The sequence below is a fragment of the Equus caballus genome, chromosome 27, assembly GCF_041296265.1.
Source record: "Equus caballus isolate H_3958 breed thoroughbred chromosome 27, TB-T2T, whole genome shotgun sequence".
Lineage (NCBI taxonomy): Eukaryota > Metazoa > Chordata > Mammalia > Perissodactyla > Equidae > Equus > Equus caballus.
In genome coordinates, this window is record NC_091710.1 from 44,318,704 (window position 1) to 44,341,256 (window position 22,553).

At 44.2% G+C, this 22,553-nt stretch overlaps 1 protein-coding gene across 1 annotated transcript in view; it reads right to left on the reverse strand.

The window, feature by feature from the left end:
- WWC2 (WW and C2 domain containing 2) overlaps nt 1-21,006 on the reverse strand; it is a 210,436-nt gene extending 189,430 nt beyond the window's left edge. The window contains exon 1 of the mRNA XM_023630466.2: nt 20,485-21,006. Coding sequence (XP_023486234.1) covers nt 20,485-20,615 — 131 coding nt within the window. The 5' untranslated portion in view covers nt 20,616-21,006. The remainder of the gene's footprint in view (nt 1-20,484) is intronic.
- Between the last annotated feature and the right edge of the window lie 1,547 nt (nt 21,007-22,553).

Genomic DNA, 22,553 nt, shown 5'->3' on the forward strand with positions numbered 1-22,553 from the left:
AATGGCTTTTAAATAAATGGAAAAAAGTTCCACCTCACTCATAATAGATGGAAAATGCTATTTCACTGCGGTTTTCATTTGCATTTCTCTTTCCAGTAAAAAATACCAAATGTTTTGAAACATAATGATTGGCAAAGGTAAGGGAGACAGGCCCTAATTCATAGGCTGCCAGGAGTGGAAATGCGTACAATAACCTCCACAAAGAGCAAGCTGAAGCAACCTATGGAAACTGTAAACGCACATACCTCTGACGCAGCCTTTTCACTTCCAGGAATTTATTTGCATTAAAGAGACATACACGTTAGTGTCAGTGAAACACTGTTTCTAACAGAAAAACAAAAACTGAGAGGAACTGAAATGTCCATCAAGGAGGAAATGGTTCAAAAAGGTTCAGTACACTCACAAAATAGAATACTAAGAGGCAGGTTATACACAACTGAACAATCTCTAAGAAAAGAATCACAGTGTAAAACAGTATTACAATTGTATCAAAAAACAAAAAGCTACCATTCATGTAGAAGGATATGTATGTATGCATACATAGGTCTGTATATGCAGAGAATATTTCCAGAAGAATATACAAGAAACTGGTGATAGATATCTCCCCTGGACACACAAAGGGTAGGAAGGAGATTTACTTTTCACCGAGTATCTTTTTGTTCTTGAATTTTCTAACATGTACATATATTACGTATAGAAAAATGAGAAGATTTTAAAAATAATTCCAGGGGGGAAAAAGTACTGATTGATCCTGTCCTTGTTAAAATAATGGGGCATCTTCCACCTGCTGGCAGGATGGGGAAAGGGGATTTCATTTTGACCCTAAAGACTAAGGACCACAATAACAGTAGAGCTGCAGAGCCCAGGAAAGACAGCAAAGATGGAGCAGGTAGCAGAATTTCTCATACAAACGAATAAACAAGCAAATGAAGTTAGGCGGCTAACACTAAAGAATATGAACATACCTACGGGGTATTACAAATTAAATGAAATAAGACATGTGGAGTGCCTAGAAGGGTGCCTGGCTCAAAGTAAACATGTGTAAATGCAAGATCATTATTATACAATCTAGGTCATACTCACACAGGTGTAGACCAACCCCTGGTTACCCATCAGGGGACATATGCCATTCTGGGAAACACCAAAAAATTTTCATTCCAACCTTTAATGAACTAATAATCCAGCAGGAGAGACAGGAAACATGTATACATACTTATACACACACACAGTCATTCACAAAAGTGAAAACAAATTCCACCTTCAGATATTTCTTGTATTGGGTAAGTACTAATGACTTTTAGATTTCAGAAAAGTAACAAACTAGCTCAGCATGGTGGACAAATTCAAAGCCTGGGGTCAAATTCTGGCTCCCTACCTCCTAGTTAAACCTCAGTTTTCTTGTCTGGAGGGATAACGTTACCTACCCTGGAAAAACTGCGATGACATAAAGACAGACATATAGACCAAAGGAACAAAAAAGAAAGCCCAGAAGTAAACCTTTGCGCATTTGGTTAAACGATCTTCAACAAGGGTACCATGGAGAAAGGGTAGACTACTCAACAACGGTGCTGGGAACACTGGATATCCACACGCAAAAGAATGAAGCTGGACCCTTGCCTTACACCTTATACAGAAATTAACTCAAAATGGAATAAAGGCATAAATGTAAGATCTGAAACTATAAAAGTCCTACAAGAAAAAATAGGAGAAAAGATTAATGATATCAGTTTTGGCAATGATTTATTGGATATGACATTAAAAGCACAGGCAACAAAGCAAAACTAAACACATGAGACTACATCAAACTTAAAAACTTTGCAGAGCAAAGGAAACAATTAACAGAATGAAAAGGCAGCCTATGAACTGGGAGAAAATAGTTACAAACCATATATCTGATAAGTAGTTAGTAACAGAAATAAATAAATAACTTTTTCAACTCAACAACAAAAACACAAATAATCCATTTTTAAAATGGGCAAAAGATTTGAATAGATATTTCTCCAAAGAAGATATACAAATGGCCAATAAGCATATGAAGAGATGTTCAACATCACTAATCATCAGGGAAATGCAAATGAAAACCACAATATCACCTCATATCCATTAGAATGGCCACTATAAATACAAAAACAGGGACTGGCTGGCAATGTAGTGGTTAAGTTCATGTGCTCCTCTTTGGCAGCCCACTGTTCACAGGTTTGGTCCCGGGTGCAGACCTAGCACCGCTCGTCAAGCCACACTGTGGCGGCACCCCACATAAAATAGAGGAAGACTGGCAACAGATCTTAGCTCAGAGCCAATCCTCCTCACAAAAAACAAACAAACAAATAAACTGAAAATAACAAGTGATGGTAAGGATGTGGAGAAAATGCAGCCCTTGGGTACTATTGGTGAGAATGTACAATGGTGCAGCCTCTCTGGAAAACAGTATGGAAGTTCCTCAAAAAATTAAAAATAGGGGGCTGGCCCAGTGGTGCAGTGGTTAAGTGTGCAGCTTCTGCTTGGGCGCCCCAGGGTTCACCAGTTCAGATCCCGGGTGCGGATACGGCACTGCTTGGCACGCAATGCTGTGGTAGGCTTCCCACATACAAAGTAGAGGATGATGGACATGGATGTTAGCTCAGGGCCAGTCTTCCTGAGGGAAAAGAGGAGGATTGGCAGCAGTTAGCTCAGGGCTAATCTTCCTCAAAAAAAAAAAAAAAAAAAATTAGAACTACCATATGATCCAGCAATCCCACTTCTGGGTATATATCCAAAAGACTTGGAAAAACAGGATCTCAAAGAGATATTTGCACACCTGTGTTCAAAGCAGCATTATTCATAATAGCCAAGAGGTGGAAGAAACCTAAGTGTCCATCAACAGACAAATGGAAAATGTGACATAAGCATACAATGGAATATTATTCAGCCTTAAAAAATAAGGAAATCCTGTCACAGCCAACAACATAGATGAAACTTGAGGACATTATGCTAAGTGAAATACAAAAGTCACAAAAAGACAAATACTGCATGATTCCGCTTTTATAAGGTATCGAAGTCGAACCCTTAGAAACAGACAGTAGAGCAGGGACTGCCAGCAGCAGGGAGGGGAAAGTAGAGCTGTTCCATGGATATAATTCATTTTGCAAGATGAAAAAATTCCAGAGATCCGTAACACAGCAATGTGCATACTGTTAATACTACTGTACTGTACACTTAAAAATGGTTAAGATGCTAAATTTTATGTTATGTGTTTCTGACAACAATTTTAAAAAGGCTATGATAAAAGTATGGTAGCACACCTACCATACTTCTAGCACATACAAGGCTCTCAACAAATAACTGGGATACTATTATGATTCTCAATTCTGAGAGCGCAATCAATGGGGGCTTATGAAGATACTAAAGTAGCAAAATGAAATTTATATTAAATAAGAAAAAGTAAGCCAAGAGAAAGAGAAGAAAAGGAGGTAGGTTGGTTTACACACATAGAGCCAGAGACCCAATACACATGCTCCCGTAAGGCAAAGTTATTCGGTTAAACGATTTCTCAAGAAGGCTTAATGTAATCAACAGTTCCCCACAAAGAAACGCATTTCTACTCTCCTTTATATTACCTTATTTGAGAGGTGGGCAAACTTTCGGTAAAAACGGCCAGATGATAAATATTTTAGCCTTGGCGGGCCACACAGTCTCCCTCTCTCTATTCAACTCTGCCTCTACAGCATGAAAGCAGACGACACGGACATGGGGGAGCGCGGCTATGTTCCAACAAAACTGTATTATGGAAACTGAAATGTGAATTGTATATAATTTCCACATGTCATGAAATAAATATTTCCCTTTTGATTTTTTTCAATCACTTAAAAATATAAAACCCATGGTTCAGTCACAGGTCTTAATAACCTGGAGTGGGCACAACCCAGCACCCCGGCCACAGTTTGCCAACCACTGCCTTAGGCCAGTCCTCACTGAAACCAAAGAAAAAAGATATTTCACGTTTAGATAATGTTCACTGCATAAGATGTGTAATTTTTTAAACTAATTTTGTAACTGAGTCAGATAAGTACATAACACAAACTATTTTACCTGGAAAAACTAAAATATGTCGATATTGGAAATGTCCTCTCCACTGACAACCAAGGTCACATTTTTCCACCTCTATCTTAGGGCAATGGCCATCACAACAAATTACCACGTCAACAACTGCACTGTTTTCCTCCACAACGTTAGTTTTTAAAATCTGTTTTATGTGTTCCATTCATCTTAAGCCAGAGGAATTTAGGAGAATTTCCCTAAAAATGCAGACAAGGTAAAATTAAACAATATTAAATAGGAATGAAAATTTAGGGATATCGTGATTTTTTAATACTCTTTAGTTATAAATATGAAATATCTGAACTTTTTCTTCTCTGTAAAGAGGGTTTTTATTTAAATAAACATTAAATTATGCACATAATAATAATTCAAGTGGCCCAAAAGGAATTACATAAAATGCACGTCTTTTTCCTCCTACCTGGAGTCTCACTCCCCAGAAGGAACCACTAATAGAGATTCCTTGTTCAAGACCATTCTAGCTGACAAACGTCAGCATATATGCGTACGTGAGCATGTGCACGCGGGGTTCAAATCAAACGGAATCAGGGCGGAGATCTTTCTATTTCAGCACCCGTACATCTTTTTTATCAACTGATAGTATTTCATGGTGCGTGCCACGATTATTTAGCATGAATAGTGGTATTTTTCAATAAAATTTATATATATACACACTCTTTCAGGCAGCTGACCTTGTGACCTTGAAAACTCTAAAACAACTGGCTCTCCAACAAACAGACTCTTCATTTTCTTCTTCGAGATCAGAAAAGGAAAATCAGCTTTTCTGTTTTTGAGTCCCCAAATTACTAATTAACTTAGACGGATTTAGTCTTAAAGTAGTAAAAACATCCTTTCTATACATGCAAAGGTCACTTTTCATCTCCAAAGATAGGACACCCCTTCTGCTATCTTGATGAAACCAGAGATTTAGATGACTTCTATTTCCATAGTGACTTTCTCTAAAATCCATTAACAAACAAATTCAAGTTATTTGGATGGATTGCTTAAGAATTACATAATTATTACTACGGATGAATATCAGAATAAAGAATTTGGGAGTTGAAGATGGACTTTGGAACAAGACTTGAGAATAGTGGAAAGGAAATGAACTTAGTATCCACAAGGCACGGCCTTCTATGATTTATACATTAAAAACTTTCTTTCATGGGTTAAGTCAATATCCATCTAAAATATTACACGCTCATTCTAAGTTCCCACTCTTATATTTTATATCACCAAAATATCTTTTAGAATTAACATCCCAATACTGTATCTGTGTTTTTAAAACCGGCATCTTGACAAAAAATACAAAAATCCAATTTAAATTTTCAAAATCAAAAAATAAGACTTTTGTTTAAAAAAAGAATTCACTGTTTTCCAACATACAAAGTGCATGGCTAAAACAGAGATGTAACTGTGAGGAGGGGTTGACACCCCTCCTGAAGGTGGAGGGCTCCGCAGGGTCTTGTGAAATCTTGAAGGAGAAAGTGGCGCTTCCTTCCCGTAGGCTGTGTAAAGGACTAGCACTCCGGGGTCCTGCTCAGGAGTGAGCTGGGGAAGAGGCGAGAACGCAGCAAGAGGACAAAAAGCGTCTCCTGGCAGAGTCCTGTATTCTCAGAGAGTGAATTAATGTCATTATCACTATAAACTCCTGAACCGACCATTCCCGGACCTCATGCCTCTAACTGAGGAGCTGGCTTCCTCATCCAGGCAAATTCCTAGCGCCCTTCTGGAGGGTGAATTCACGGAAACCCATCAAGCAGCCTCTACAGCAGGGCCAGGCCGATGCCCTCAATCCTCTTTCAATGGACCCACCTGTGTCCTTTACTACCACACTAATTCAGGTAAACACTGCTAGTTTAGACAGCACAAAGGAGCATAATCAAAATCACACAACAGAATCAAACAGCAAGTCTAAGCAATCACCGGGAGTCAGTAAAATCTAGGCTGAAGGAGGGCGGAAAGCAATGAAACAAATACCATCAGGACAAAAGAAGTCTTCAAGAATGAGATAAAGTGTTGTGTGGGGAGGATGGCAGACAAGGTTTAAAAAGAAAAAAAAAAAAGTTGGAAAGTTTCAGATAAGTCCTGGCCTTTCTATGCAAACCACTACACGCAGCTTCTTTTCGGCCACAATAGTAACCCAGGCAGACGACCAGCTAAAAGGACTCAACGCGGGCTACTAGCTGCAGCCCCATAAAGTCTTTCCTCATTTGAATAGTATTTTAGGAATGTTTTGTCAACGTGTCCAATGATTATTCACTTCTACTGCATTCTTCCCTTCCCCAGGATAATTATGGTCATAGTAACAATCTACTTTATAGGCAGAACACTCACAACACTAAATGGTGACTTTCTTTTTAACCTGTTAAAATTCATATATTTATTTGTCCACATTTCCTTAAAAAAGGAAGGTTAACGTTAACAACTGTTGCTCATAGCAACACAGGAACAAAAGATTTTTCACATGCATAATCTAAGCATTTATTTAAAACTCACAAACTTGAATCTCAAACCAAGTCAAAAGTAGAAATGTAAGAATATTAGATTCCCAAATAGAAGCAGATACACAATACACTGTTCAGCCATGACAAGACAAAAAAAAAAAGTGCAGCAACTTGTGTCCAGGACAAGGAATGTGCAAGTTGAAAGATTCCTGTATAAGCACCACTTTAGTGACTGCTTGTATTCTTCCAGGTGAGTTTCATGGCATAAGTAAAACAGACAAAAACACACCATGCTCCCTCTTACACTTCCCGTTGAGCAAGGCTAGAGCCTGAATCCAAATCTAAGCAGTGCAAAGCAAACTACAACACAACAATTTACAGGAAGAGATTATTTTTCCTCCAAGACTTAAGCTCAACTACAAGAGTCAAAGTAAAAAAGAATTCCAATCCAGGTCTGTAATTTACACATCTGTGGTGAAATCAAGGCATTCTCACACAATAGGTCACCCATCAGGGTTTAAATCAATGAAAAAGAGCGAGCTCTAGGAAAGAATCTGGAAGAGCTGGGACTCAGTGTTATCGCTCTGAAAATTCTCCATCCTTAATAATCAGTTCACCTGTCCTCAGTCGGGGGAGGGGACATGGGGGTGCAGGTGGCACATTTGGGAAAGAGATGGTTCCACAGAAGCCTGGATTGGGAGAAGGCTGTGGTACAAGGTCAAAGGGCTTTTAGAACCCAAAGACAAGGATAAAGAGGATTTACAGCATATCAGATCCCAGCCTATGAAGGAACTTGGAGCACTGGCATAAGGCAGAAGTGACAGAGTCAGATTAGGCTTTACTTTGGCACCTAATACACACAAGACGTTGTGCTGGGCGTCCTGCGAGGGGGCATAAAGAAATAAGAGCGTGCATGACTTGACCAAATGGAGCCTATCAACTAGCATGGAAAAATTTTTTTTAAATTCTGAAAAAGTAATATTTCAACTTGAAGAGTCAAAACACTACACATTTAGTTTTAATAAAGATGCTAAAAACAAGCACCGTAAGAATTGAGGCACTGGAAGAGTATGTGTGGCTAAGCTGTTAAGGGAAGCTTCAGGTGATGAAACTTCACTAAGTCCTCGAGGGTGGCTATACTTCCAACCCCAAAGAGGAGGCCAACGGACCTTCTGAGCCATAGTCAGAAGCCGCACATAGTCAAACGCACAGCTTTGAAATCAGACAGACGTGGGTGAGTTCTGCCACCACTGCTAAACAGCTTTGCAGCCTTAAGACAAGTAACTTAACCTGTTAAGTCTTATAAGTTTCCTAAAATGGGGGCAATAATGGTACCTATCCAAGGTTTCATTTATTCAATAAATATTTATTAAGAGCTTGCACACAACTAGACACTCAAATACAACAGTGAACAAGACAGACACACTACCTGTCCTCAGGGAGCCTGAGATGACATGCATGAAAGGCTCAACAGATGCTGCCTATATCATCACCATCATCAGCTTTGTCATCGTCACCTTTAACCCAGCGGTGGGATGTATAAGATATGTTCCAGTGAGAACAAACAAAGCATCTTAGCTGCAACAAGGTTTCATTAAAGTACACTGGCATGCTTCAGGGCTCAGCACCGGGACCTCTTCTTTTTCTTCTCTCCCAGGAATCTCATCCCATCCCACAAGTTTAAAATACTATCTGTGTATACCCAAATTTGGTATCTCCAACTCTGAGCTGTCTCCCAAACTCCAGACTCTATATCTAACTGCCTTTTAGGTGTCTCCCCACGTACGTCTTAATAGGCATCTCAGACCTATAAATCTGAGATTACTGATTCAACTGGATACCAACCAACCATATTCCTCCCTTGGTCTTTCCCATCGGTAAATCAGTAAATCCTTGATTCCTCTCTTTTCGTCATACCTCCCATATCCAAAGCATGAGCAAGTTCTTTCACTTTTACCTAAAAAACATATTCCCAATCCCCTGACTGCTCTCCTTTGCCAAAGCCATCATTCCAATTCAAGATCTGATTGTTTCCTACCTAGAATATCTCACTGCAATAGTTTCTATGATTCCTTCTCCACAGAGCAGTGATCTCTTTTTAAAAAATGGATAAAGGGGCTGGTCCTGTGGCCCAGTGGTTAGGTTCTCATGCTCTGCTTCAGGGGCCCGGGGTTCACTGGTTCGATCCTGGGTAGAGACCTACACACTACTCATCAAGCCATGCTGTGGCAGCATCCCACACCGAAGAACTAGAATAACCTACAACTAGAATATACAACTATGTACTGGGGCTTTGGGGAGGGGGAAAAAAAGGATAAGATCATATTACACACACACACACACACAAACCCCATCATTCCTCCATTCAACTCAAAACTCTCCAACGGCTTGCAAAAGCCCTGAAAATGCTGATGGTCTCGGAGGCATACATGATCGGACCCCTTCTTACCCCTCTGCCTCATCTCGGAAGACCCTCCTCCCTCGGTCTCTGCACTGCAGTCACGCTGGCTGCCTTTCAGTTCCTTGAACACACCAACATCCCTAGCACTTCAGGACAGTGCAGTCCAACAGAACTTTCTGCACTGATGGAAATGTTCTAATCTGTACATGCAACTACTGAGCACTTAACGTGGCTAGTGAGACTGAGGAACTAAATTTTTAACTTTATTTAATCTTGATTAAATAGCCACATACTCCTGAAGCTAACACATTGGACAGTGCAGCACTCGGACTCTCGCCTAGCCCTACCCTCTTGCTGGACTATTCTCCTCCCAGGTCCTCACACCAGAGGCTCCTTCTTTTCCTCAAGTCTCAGCTAAATGTCAGCTCCTCAGAATTGTCCTTCCTGACCCCCACCCCCCAACCCTGCCGGCAAAGGAGCTCCCATTGACACCCTTTAGCACTTCACCGTGTTTATTTTCATCGGAACACTTTCACAACTGCCTCTATAATTTGTCTCCCCAAACTACAATATAAAATCCATGAACGTAGGGCCTTTGCCTGTTTCATTCAATGCTATGTCCCCAAGACATCTGTGCTTCGCATACAGTGTTTTCAATACGTGTCTGACAAATGGTTGAATGAATAAATGAGTGAGTGAATGACTAGGGAGTTAAGTCAGTAAAAGCAGACTGGGGACAGATTATGGAGGCTGCTGGAAGAAAGCAAGGGTCCTTCAAGTACTTACATTTCATTTACATGGGTACTGGGCTCTGAATGTTCCTAAGGGCCCCGGGGGGACAGGCAGCCTAAGCAGAGAGCACAGAGGAACTGTGCACAGGCAAAGCAAGTCTCCATCCTCGGCTGACTTGAAACCAGTCTGATGAGAACATTAGTGATGCAGACACACAGATGCTCCCTAAGCAGGAGACGTTAGGAAATCTCTCAAGAATGTATCTGCACACACTCTACAGGCATACCTGCAGGGGAAAGGGGGCTGAAAGGGGCATCAGACAATCACGTTAGCTTTGTGTCTTTGGAGCTGCAATAGCAAAGCAGGGCATTAATGCTATGTTAAACCTTCAGCCAAGTCAAATACTGGTTTATAGACATGCTGTCCTCTGAGAAATGTCACGAGCTGTGTCGCTTAGAAAAGGGGGAGGGGAGGCAACAAGGGGAGAAAGTGAATGATCTGTTTCTAACAAGTTCAAACACCCTGACAATCAGCAGAAAGGGAAAGAATACATAGTGTGGACAGAATTACTGACCAGCCTAAAAAACCTAGACAAACCTAGACCTAAAAGCTGACAAACTGCTAACCCAGGGACACCACGTACAACACGGATTCCACACATCCTTCACCGTCACAATTTAAAAGGAAGAAGGCTGGCATTTTAATTTATCTCTATTATAAACCATAATCCTATGGAAAACTGCAGAGCAAAGTTTTGCACTATATGAAACTGTGTGCTCTTCAAATCTTTTGCAGTAAACGCGGTCTACCATTCTCTATACTTTACTGAGTATTGGTGGACTTAATTACCATCCTATAAAATGGAACAATGTCAGTAAAGTACACGACACATTTTCCGCGGTCTATCACTGTCAGGATATTAATCAGGAGTTTACAGCAACACATCTCTAAGTCAACCTTAACTGCCGTTGTCAGCACTCACATGCAGAGCTGGTGACCACTCCAACCCACGCCACCTTGAGAGAAAACAGCACGTTCAGAAGAAGCAACGATCACAGCAAGGGAAACTCGCTGCCGGCCAACCTCTCACACGCTCACTTGTACAGAAAAACCAGCGACACTTAATTAGCTAAAAGTAAGTCACTGTTTTAGTAATCAAAATAACGTCTACATTTCTTTAAAATTAAATTTCTTACCTCCACCCCCAGCAAGACCAAAGTACATTAAATGTAAACCTCCGTTCAAATACTCCACTGGGACCACTGCAACCCCTGCTATGTCACAGGAGTGAATGATGGTCCCAAAGCTTAACTCTGTTATTCCATGACTGCCCGCTTCCCGGCTGGCTCCATTTTCAACACTACTAATATCTTCTCAGAACCATGATCTCCTTACTGACAGCAGAGTTAACAGTATCAGAAAAATTATTTACAGAGCAAAACAATTTTAGCCCTTCACACATCTCTGGAATACCCTTAACTGTGACAGTCACCAGCTTTGTGAAGACAACACGTGGAACTATTTTCTACTTGATAATCATCACCAATTCTGTGATTTTATAAATACTATCAATATATCACAGGAAACTATTAAAATAGATTACTGTAATATTTATACTCCCAACAGTAAACTGTAAACAAAAAGCTATGGTTCCTCCAAAAGTTCATTTTTGCCAGTTTTTCTCATGTCCCTATATACAATTCCAGCTACTTCAGAGAAGAATGGGTTTGGAAAACTTTAAGTAACACGCTACATTTCATTAGAGGAAAAGTGGTTCACAAATCAAGGTAGCTCCTCAAATCCAGCATCCGTGTCTGATTCATGTTTATACTACACAGTGCCCAGAGTCCCAGGTATTTCTGAAATAAATGATCGATGATCACTGATAAACATGCTATTTACCATATAAGATTTTTTTATATTTCTTTTAAATGTTTACACAAAATATTTTAAAGACTTTATCATCTCACTTTATATCAGAGGTTGGCAAACATTTTCTGCAAAAGGCCAGAGAACAAATATTTTAGGATTTGTGGGCCACGTACAATTTCTGTCACCTGCTCTTCTTTGGTTTTGTTTGTTTACAACCCTTTAATGACATAAAACCCGTTCAGGGCTAGAGGGCCATAAGAAAAGAAGGCAGCAGGCTGGGACTGAGTTTGCCCATTCCTGCTTTTCACGTATACCAAAACACCATAATTACATAGTATGGCCACACGCTGACTAAAGAAAAACACTTCCAACGGTTCTGTCTTTTTTTGTAATTTTGTTTAAAAGACATCTTTTCAGAACAGTTTTAGATTTACAGAAAAAATGCAGTTACTACAGAGAGTTTCCATAGCCTCAGTTTCTTCTATAGAATGGTACATTTATTAAAATTAATAAACCAATATTGCTACATTATTAACTAAAACCCATACTTCCTCCAATTTCCTTAGCTTTGACCTAATGTGTTCTCTCTGGCCCAGAGTCCTACCCAGGATACCATACCACATGTACTCATCACGTCTCCTTAGGCTCCTCTCTGCTGTGACAGTCCCTCAGACCTTCCTTGTTTTTCGCTATAATGAAAGTGTTAAGGAGTACTGGTCAGATATCTTGTAGAATATCCTCTATTAAGATTTGGTGGGTGTTCTTCTCATGATTGACTGGGGTTATGATTTTTTTGGGGGGGAGAAAGACCACAAAGAAAAAGTGTCATTGTCATCACATCACATCAAGGGTACATCAACATGACCTATTACTGTTGACATTTTTCTTTTTCTTCCCCCCTCCCCAAAGCCCCAGTGCATGGCTGCATATTCTAGTTGAAGGTCCTTCTAGTTCTTCTATGTGAGCTGCCGCCACAGCATGGCTACTGATAGACAGGTGGTGTGGTTCCACGCCCAGGAACCGAACCCAGGCCACCAAAGCAGAGCACGCCAAACTTTAACCGCCAGGCCATCTGGGCCGGCTTGATATTTATCTTGATCAACTGGCTGAGGCAATGTTTGTCAAGTTTGCTCCAAGTGTTCTTTTAAAAAATAATTAATAAAAATGAATTTAATTCTTACCATATATAACTAGCTAAAGGTTTTAAATGTCAAATCATTTTGAATAAGCTGGCCATATACATATGCACACACATTATGATTCATTATCTACGTGATTCACATCTATGCCTCATACAACATATCATATTAGAGATGAAGACAAAAATTAATATGTACTTTGCCAGTATATTCTAATTCCTCTCAAAGCTTCTTCCTCTGCCTATCAAGAAGGAGGAAGGTAACCATTAGGCTGAATTAAAGGGACAATGAAAAATGTAATGGACAATACTCAAATACTCCATTTTTTCTTTTTATTATTGACGCGTAACTGACATACAATATTATATTAGTTTCAGGCGTGTAAGACAGCAATTCGACATTTATACGCATTACAAAATGACCACCAAGTAAGTCTAGTAACCATCTGTCACCATTCAAGGTTAACACAATATTCTCGTCTACATTCCCCGTGTGGTACAGCACATTCCCGCGACTTACTTGTTTTATGACTGCAAGTTTGTACTCCTTGATCCCCTTCACCCATTTCACCCACCAAGCCCCTTCTCCTCTGGCAACCATCAGTCTGTTCTCTATCTATGAGTCCGCTTTTGTTCTGGTTTGTTTGTTTTATTTTTTAGAGTCCACATTTCTCTCACTTTTTACATGGTGATTACACAAACTAGATGGTAAGCAACCTGACCTGGGACCAAATCTTATCCATCTTTACATCCCCTGGAGTCCAGGGCACCCAGCTGGCTGACACGATAAAAACTGCTGATTAATTTATATCTACAACTTCAGTATTAAAATAATTCAAAGCACTCAGATATAGGAGAAAGGGAAGAACAACATGAGACTAAAAAGTACTAACCTCTCTTCCCTGACTCTTTCTTGGTCAAGTAAGAAGCGAGAGGACACAAAAAGGTGGGGAGAGTGGGGAGGTCTGAAGGCAGGAATAACAGGGGAAGAGTGGGTCTAACCAAGGCAATGCATTCAAAACCACCCCCGAGAGGGGCCGGCCCGGTGGCACAGTGGTTAAGTGCACACGTTCCACTTCGGTGGCCCAGGGTTCACCAGTTTGGATGCCACGTGCGGACATGGCACCCCTCATCAAGCCATGCTGTAGTAGGCATCCCACATGTAAGGTAGAGGAAGATGGGCATGGATGTTAGCTCAGGGCTAGTCTTCCTCAGCGAAACGAGGAGGATTGGTAGCAGATGCTAGCTCAGGGCTAATCTTCCTCAAAAAAAACCCACGGCCAGAGACAACCTCGTGCCCACTAGACATGCTTATAAGAAAAACCCCAGAAATGAAAAAGCACTGGTGAGGACGTGGAGAAACCAGAACCCTCAGACATCTGGTGGGAATGTAAAATGGCGCAGCCGCTGTGAAAAGTACTTTGGCAATTTCTCATAGAATGACCATATGACCTAGCAATTCTACTATACCTAGAAGTAGAATTATATATCCAAGAGAAATGAAAACATATATTCATACAAAAATTAAACATGATTGTTCACAGCAGCCTTATTCATAATAACCAAAAGTGGAAACAACCCAAACGCCCATCAGTTGATGAAGGGATAAACTAAGTGTGGAATATTCATACAATGGAATATTATTCACAGTCATAAAAAGAAATGAAGTACTGATATATGCCACAACATGGATGAACCTTGAAAACATTATGCTAAGTGAAAGAAGCCAGACACAAAAAAGACACACATTGTATAATTCCACTTATATAAAATGTCCAGAATAAGCAAAACCATAGAGAAAGAAAGTAGATTAGTGATTGCCAAAGGCAGCAGGGGTGGAGAAACATGGAGAATGAGCTCTTAACGGGCACAGGGTTTCTTTCAGGGGCGATAAAAATGTTCAGGAATTACATAATAGTCACGGCTGCACACTGTGAATATACTAAAAATCACTGAATTGTACACTTTAAAACGGTTAAAGTGGTAAATTTTATGTTACGTGATTTTTTTATGTCAACAAAAAAATAAAACAAATAATTGGGGGAAAACCACTGAAGACACTGAAAACATTCTGAACCTGTATATTTGGCAAATCATTATTAACCCACAACTTAAATATATACTGTGCCTTTAAAAATCCCTTTCCCAGACTACATACTTCTGTGGTAATTTCTCCAATAACAGGAACTTCAGAAATGGGTGAAGAAACTAGTCCAAAATTCTAACAAGAAATCAGTTCAACCAATTGCAATCAAGTTCACAGGACCGGAGCAGGCACAGACTCAGGCCCTGTCTCAAGGAATTTACACTGTCTTAGGGCTCACACTGTTTCCTACCATCTCGGTAACTCCCACATCAGCAAAATGAAGCTGGCCTCACCCTTCTATAGTGGTGGCATCATTTTCCTACAACATTCACTCAAAAAAAGTAAGAAAGCGCCACTTACAAGGCACCATCTCCCAGTCGCTCAGGCAGGCGGTGCCCGGCCTGGTCAGGCTGCGGGCAGCTTCCACACCTTTCCAGGCGCGCCTGGGCTTCCCCACGTGAGCTCTAAACACCGGCTTACCCGAAGGCCACACGGCACAATGGCTGACTATGTAACTCGACAACTTAGTGATCTGCAGCTCTAAAAAACATTACTTATTTATAAATAATAGCCTTCCTTGAAAAAGCAATTATTGTCCTGAGTCTTTCAACAAAATTAAACTGCAAACTATGGACTATTAAAGTCACTGAAGAAATCTTAGCTGTGTACCAAGCAACTACAGCTCATTCCAGCAAGCACTATAGCAAACTCTGTTGAAAACAAGAAATATTTCTTTGGGAATTTTTGGAAGACAGCATAGTTTAGTTTAAATTAGTGCTTCCCAGAGTGATTTTTTAAAAATCCTTCTTTTAACAACCTCTCCATATTTCAAATACTGTAATCACTCAAATAATTCACAGTAGCCACTTGGCACCCAGACTGGCAGCCTGCTGGAGAGGAACAATTTCCAGAGATCTATGACAATAGGAGCTGGCATTGAGACTATCAGGGCTGATTTTGTTTTCTTTCCTCTTATAAGTAATTCACACATTTATACTGTTAGTCAAAATGTAGCAGCTTAATTCTCTCATTATTTTTAATTTAATTGGAAAACCAATACTCTCTGGTTGTTGGTGGTTATGGGTATATTTTTTGAAAGCCCAACAATAAGAAACTGGAAATAAGAGAGCAGCTCAACTAGTATTCTTTCCTTAATTTAACAACTTTCTCCATCAATTGACCCAACCAACATTCAGTTAACATCCACCATATACCGAGGACAAAAAAGCAGGAATTAGCAATCCGGTCTCTTGAGGAGTTTACACTCTAGAGCAGGTTTAGCAAACTTCCTTGCTTTGACTTTGAAAGAAAGATCCTAAACACGTGCCACAAACTGGACGTGGAGAGCCAAAAGTTAACTTTGTCATCAATGACGCCCAGCTGACATCCTCTTCCTCCTCACTGTCACCCTCCCTATCCCCCAGGATTTCTTTCCTTAATAGAAAGTACAGGCTGCTCAACATCTGACCCCAGCCGTAAACCAAAGATTATGGTCTATCAGCAAGTTTTAATGTAAAGTTGCTTTGTTCTGGTGGTAAATCTTGTAAGTTGAACTAGACAAGTTACTGTATCTCTGGGTAACACTCGATCCAAGGACAGAAAAGGAGCAGAATGCTACCGTGAGTTTGTATAACCACTCAAACCGTCTCTGAGGCCAGCTCACCTTAGCCTCCCACCCCTCCAGAGACAAGGAATCTATCCCACCTTTTTCACCCATGTTGAACATAGTTTGTTTTTTTTAAAGCACCCAACCATTTGGCCATGATCAATGGCCCACCATAAACACCAACTGGTGAGTCAAAGGGTGTCCATGGTGAACAAAATAGAGATGAAAGAAGGAGTCGACCTGCAGAATATCACACTTCAGGAGGAACAGGCCCTTGTATGGTGGGGGGGGGGGGGCGGGGGGGGCGGGGGGGGGCGTGGAATGGCAGCAAGGAATCACAGATGGAGAGATCTCCTCCGGACTAGTGAGGGGGCAGGAAGAGGGCAGAATCAAAACTGCCATAGCAAAATTTTAATCTCTTCAGGGATGAGACAGAGCCCTTAACACTTCCGCCAAATAGAACTTATAATGTGCCCAAGAGTACACTGAATTTCCAAGTTCTACCAGGACCCGCACTGTGGTGCAAGAGGGTCAACTTGATGGGTCCCCACTCGCTCTCCCAAGGCATTCGTGAACCAGACCCTAAGTGCGGCCAACTCAGGGATAACAGAACATAACTGGCTGACAGGAAGCTTTGGAGATCAGAAAAGACTGGTCGATCAGCCTGAAAAATCAACACTGGGCAAGGAGGGTCTACTCCACCCAGAGACCCCCTGAGCACATCCAGGCGTCCAGGCAGTCTAGGGGAGCGATCAAGGACACCAGCTCTAGAGTCGGACTATCTGGCTTCAAGTCCTGGCTCCACATTTAATAGCAATGGCAATCACTCTGTGACTCAGTTTCCTCATCTGTAAGTGGAAGATGACAACAGCACCTGCCTCCTAGGACTAATGGGAGAACAACACGAGATCACAGCTCCAAAGCTCAGCACATGGGCTGTGACAGTAAACACAGAGGAAAAACGTGCTAGTATACCAACTACTGTCAGACATAACCTGAACTACCACCCAGTTCCTACACGGGAACGACAACACTACAACCACTACTATTTGGCCCTAATTATGGGCCCCCCAAAATCCCCGTGAGGTAGGCGGTATTCACTTTAGAGTTGAAAAATGGAGGTTGAGAGTGATTCAGAAGCTCATCTAAGCTTACTCAGTTCATAAGTGGTAGAGCAATAAAAACTCTGATCATGTCCTGGCAAAGTTTCATTATGTCATCTACCTCCAAAAGCTTAAAAGTATTGCAAAACAATACTTCAGTATTCTAAAATCACTACTTGGATGAAATTATGTTCTTGTAAAATCCCCCAGCCTTCCCCCACTAAATCTGTATAATTATCAATGCGATCAGACGTAACTGCACAAATTCTGATAGACTATCAAAAACACAAAACTCTTTTTCTTAACACAAATACAACTGGGTAAAATCATCAGGACCATTTTAATTAAATGGCTTTAAAAGTTCAAAAGTACTGCAAACCCACGGTTCACGAAGTCACTTTTCTTTCAGGATTTGTAATTTGATCCTGTAGAAGAATGGGCACACTCCAACGGGCCTGTGTAACATCTCTCTTTCCACAGGTTTGTTAAGTGTGTAACAAAACTGACAAGAGCTAACAGTTACTCCAAATATCCTCTCCCACCATCTCTTACACTATTTAGCAAGACTTAGAGACACTTCGTTGCCCTAAAAGAGCCTACAATCAAATTTAAATTAAATAGGGGCCGGCCCAGTGGTCGAGTGATTAGGTTCGCATGCTTCACTTCAGCGGCCCAGGGTTTCGCCAGTTCAAATCCTGGGCGCAGACATGGCACCGCTCGTCAGGCCATGCTGAAGTGACATCCCACATGCCACAACTAGAAGGACCTACAACTTCGAATATACAACTATGTACCCGGGTGCTTTGGCGAGAAAAAGGAAAAAGTGAAATCTTAATAAAAAAAAAAATTTAACTAAGTATGTCAATGTTGACTCTGATCTCACAGAATACCTTTTAAAATTCTAACACTGAGTTTTATATAACTCTAACACTGAGTCTAAAACTCTACTACTGAGTCTTAGAATCAAATTTATAAATACCTAAAAATCCATCAGCTTCAGGAAAAAAGTAATAATGACAAATCATCTTAGTCAAAAATGTTTGCCCCCATCAAATGAACTGGTTACCCAGTTTCCTGAAAACAGAGTTCTCAATAATTGTTAATCCATTAACAGCTTAAAATAAAAGACATGCTTAACTTGTTTAAGAAGTAGTGATATGGATAAGCTAAGCCATATAGTTTTATTTCACTTTCTATTTGCTTTACGCAGGCATTACATATTCTTGTAATCCTTGTTGGTAAACACAAGTGAGGCAATATAACAAGACATGTAAACTGAAGCTGAAGAGAACCTAAAATGCCTAAATATTTCAAGAATTCATTGCAATTTCAACAACTTGAATCTCTAAGTATCAGAAAGCAGAAAGATTACCACACAACTATAAAAGTCAAATATTTATACAGGTGCCTTAAAAGCGAGCGGTGAGGGCACACCATCCTCACTGACATTTACTATCTGTTAAGTAGTTTCAAAGTGCACTAATGGCTTGGAGCGTGAAGTTTATGACAACTAATACGTCTGGAGAGACTGTGAAGGTGTGATGTTTGTCATAACTTTCATCAGGCCAGCAACAGGCAGCCTGGCTGAGGCAAGATGGACCCTCAGCACAGGTGGCCTTTCTCATTTCAGGAGCGAAACCTAAACCGATAGCTTCATGGATAATTTAATAAGGACCGTCCCATAAATTTATAATGTCATTTATGACTTTCTTATAATTGCTCTTTAACAGCTTTCAAAAACAATATAGTTAGAATAAAAGTAACTGAGAATATAAAGCATGACACTATTTCACCTTCAAACTGAGAAAAGGGGAATGCTTAATAGAAGCACCTGAAAGGGTTATAAAATCCTAAGGCCATGTTCCATAAAAAGCTGGGAAGAAGTTTCAGAAACGATAAAAGTCCAAATGTTGGAATTATCCCTAGTGATATATTATTTAAATTTACAACTAGGAATACCTCCTTAATGGACAATTTACACATTTACAATTAGGAAGATCTCCTATTATTCCCATAGTAATTCTAAACACTGTTTAAGAGATTTTCCTTTGAAGGGTCAAAAGAGACGAGATAGAAGTACATTTGTGAACACTCGGCTCAGCTCGAGCTCCTGAACTTCTCAGACCATGGTTTTGTTACCTTCTCCTCCGCGCGGGAATAAAAAGTGTGTTGAAAACTACAAGAAATCACGCTAAGCTCAAGTCAGAGTTCCTCAACAACCAAGGTTCAGTTTCAACGTTCATTTCACTACCTCTTACTTCAAAACAGAATCTGCCCTTTCATGATCCGGGAGTCAGTTCAAGTTTCCAGGTGAAGACTAACGCTAGGCAGTGAAATCCCAAACTAGCGTTTCTAAAGTCTAAGGGGCAAAACCAACTACACCCACCACCAGGGCCCAGCGAGGAAGGGACCTCCATGCCCAGGACCTCCGGCCTGACTGGTGGCGCGCCCCGTCAAGAGCCGGCAGTCAAGGCGGGGAGCCAAGGATGGCCAGAGAGATGCCACAGGTGGCCTGGCCGGCTGGCTCCCCACCTTGCACCCAGGCCTCCTCCGGGAGACCCGGGGCCGTCCCGCCTCCCAGGCCGACTGTGCCCTCCAACCTCAATCTGGACAACTTTAGGCGCAGGCGACCTCGGAACAGGGCTCAGGTGGCCCCTCTGGGTCCGTTAACTGGACACGCAGTGCCAGCCCAGACCGCCAATTCCACCTCCCCTCGGGGCCCGGAGCGTCTAAAGGTCCGGAGGTGGGGGGGGCATCGGGAAGGGGGTGGGCAAAGGGGCCCTGGAAGGGGCGGCTCCACCCGGCCCCCTCCGGGGCGCCGCGCCGGCTGACGCAGCCCGGCTCGGGCGGACCGTCCGCGCCTCCTCCCCGGGACCCCTCCCGCGGGCGCCCCGGGGCCGGCGACGCCCCACGCCCCACGCCCCCCGCGCCGCGGGCGCCGCCGCTCGGCCGGGTCTCCCGGACAACAACCGCCGCCGCGCTTCCGAGGCGGGTCCCCGCGCCCACCCGCGGCCCGGCCGCCCACCTGTCCCGGGGGTCGATCCAGCTGGTCCTCCTGGTGTTGTGGTCGATGTAGAAGACCTTGCCGTCGTAGTCCCTGGCCTCCTCCCAGCCCCGGGGTAGCGGTAGCTGCCCGCTCCCGGCCCTCCTAGGCATGGTCGGCGGCCTCGCCGGCGAGCGGCGCCTCCATAGGGACCGGGCGCGGGACGCGGCGGGAACGCGACTGCCGGCCCGGCCGCCGCACCCGACGCGGGCGCCGGCGCGGGGCTGCGGGGCGCGGGGCGCGGCGGGGCCACGCGCGGGGGGCGCCTCCGGAAACCCTGCTCTCCGCCCCGCCGGGGCTCAGTCCACCATGTCTGCGTCGGAGCGAGCGAGCGAAGCCTCCTCCTCCTCCTCCTCGCGGCCGCCGCCGCTGCCTCCGCCTCTTCCTCCTCCTCCTCCTCCCCGGCCCCCTGTGGTCGCCGAGGGTCGCGGCGCCCAGGCTGCCCGAGCCGCCGCCGTCTGGGCTCGGATCCGGGAAGCTCGGCGGAGCGGCGGCCGCGGCGGCGACGGGCCTCCTCATTTGCATGCGATTAGCATGCGCCCCGCCCCGGGCCCGCCCGGCCGCCCCTCCCCTCGCCGGGCTCATCTGCATGCACATTCCTCGCCGCCACATTCCAGGGCTTAACCCTGCGGCTGCCGGCCGGCTGCGCGCGCCCGGGCGTCCGGCCCGCGCCAGGCGGGGGAGGGGAGCGCGAGGACCAGGTGGGAGGGCGGCGCGCGCAGGAATGCACGGCTCGCTCCCTCCCCTCGACCCGGACTGTCTCCCTCCGGCCAAACGCCTCGGGGTTTTAGAGTTTCGGGTCGGGAAAGATAGCTAAAGAGCAGTCTCCAGCACCTTCTCGACCTCTTTCCGTCTTCTAGGGAAACCACAAGACTTTGGAGAGGAAAGGGGTGGGGGAGGCTCTCCTCGGAGGAAAAAGTCCCAGCAAACAGCGAGGCCACAAAGGCTACCCACGCGGCGCCCTGAGCCCCTTCGGAAGCCCGGGGCGGTTCGGGGCGGTGGGAAAGTGTGAAAAGCACCGAAAACTCTTAAAAGCGTGTCCGGGGCGGCGCCGCCCCCGGGGCCTCTGCAGGGCGCCTGGCCCTCCGTGACCTCCGCCCAGAGGCCGCGGGCCTCGCGGCGGAAAGCGAAGGCGGGTCCCGCAGTCCGAGAGCGCCGCGACACGCCTGCCCCAGCGGCCCGCCGGGGGAACTCCAGCCCGACCCTGAGAGGCGACCGGGACAGTCCCCCGCCCCCCCCCGCCGCGGGCATCGTCGCCGCCCGCCGCGCGGGCCCGGGGCGCGGAGGCACCGGAGCCTCCCCGCCGGGTCGGGGCGCTGCACCCGCGGGGCCCGGCCGGCCACCGGGGCCCCTCTGCCGCTGGCCTCGGCTGCAGGGGCTCAGGACAGCTGGACGTGCACGCATCCTGTAACCGGTGTCTTCCGTCCAGCCCCCGCCTGGGAAGTCCCCCCGCCCGAGTCCCGCCGTGGCCTAGAGGGTGTGGGCGGGCAGGCTGGAGGGAGCCCGCGGTGGCCCGGAGGCCAGGCCTTCCTGGGCCCTGGATGCGCCTGGGATGGAACGGGATCTTCTCTAATTCCACAAGCATTTCTTTATTCAGCAGCTACTATGTAGTGGTCGGCACCGAGGAGCTGCCAGACCTCAGGCTCCGGGCAAGACAGTGCCAGGAGCTGCCGGACTGGCAAGGCCTGCACACAGAGTATTCAGTGTCTCTCCCAGTTTCCAAACTCCTCTCCAGCCAGGTCTACACCACCGTCCCGATTCATATTCTTCCGGGTTACTAAGCAGCTTCTTTTAAAGTAAAACACCCGAGGAAGGTCCCCGAGCTCAGTCATTCACCTCTTGGTGTGAATTCGCTTAATCCTGCCAGCTAAGGCTTAATGACTTCTCCACCTTGTGCAGGACACAGCGGGGGGCAGGGGCTTTCTGAGGGTTGAGGACATCCTCCGCCCCCCACGCCCACCCCTCGGATTCACAGACCCGTCAGGGAGTCAAGCGAATTGCGATTTACTACAGCGCGGAGCTGGCGCAGTGCGGTTTGGGTAGCAGCTGCC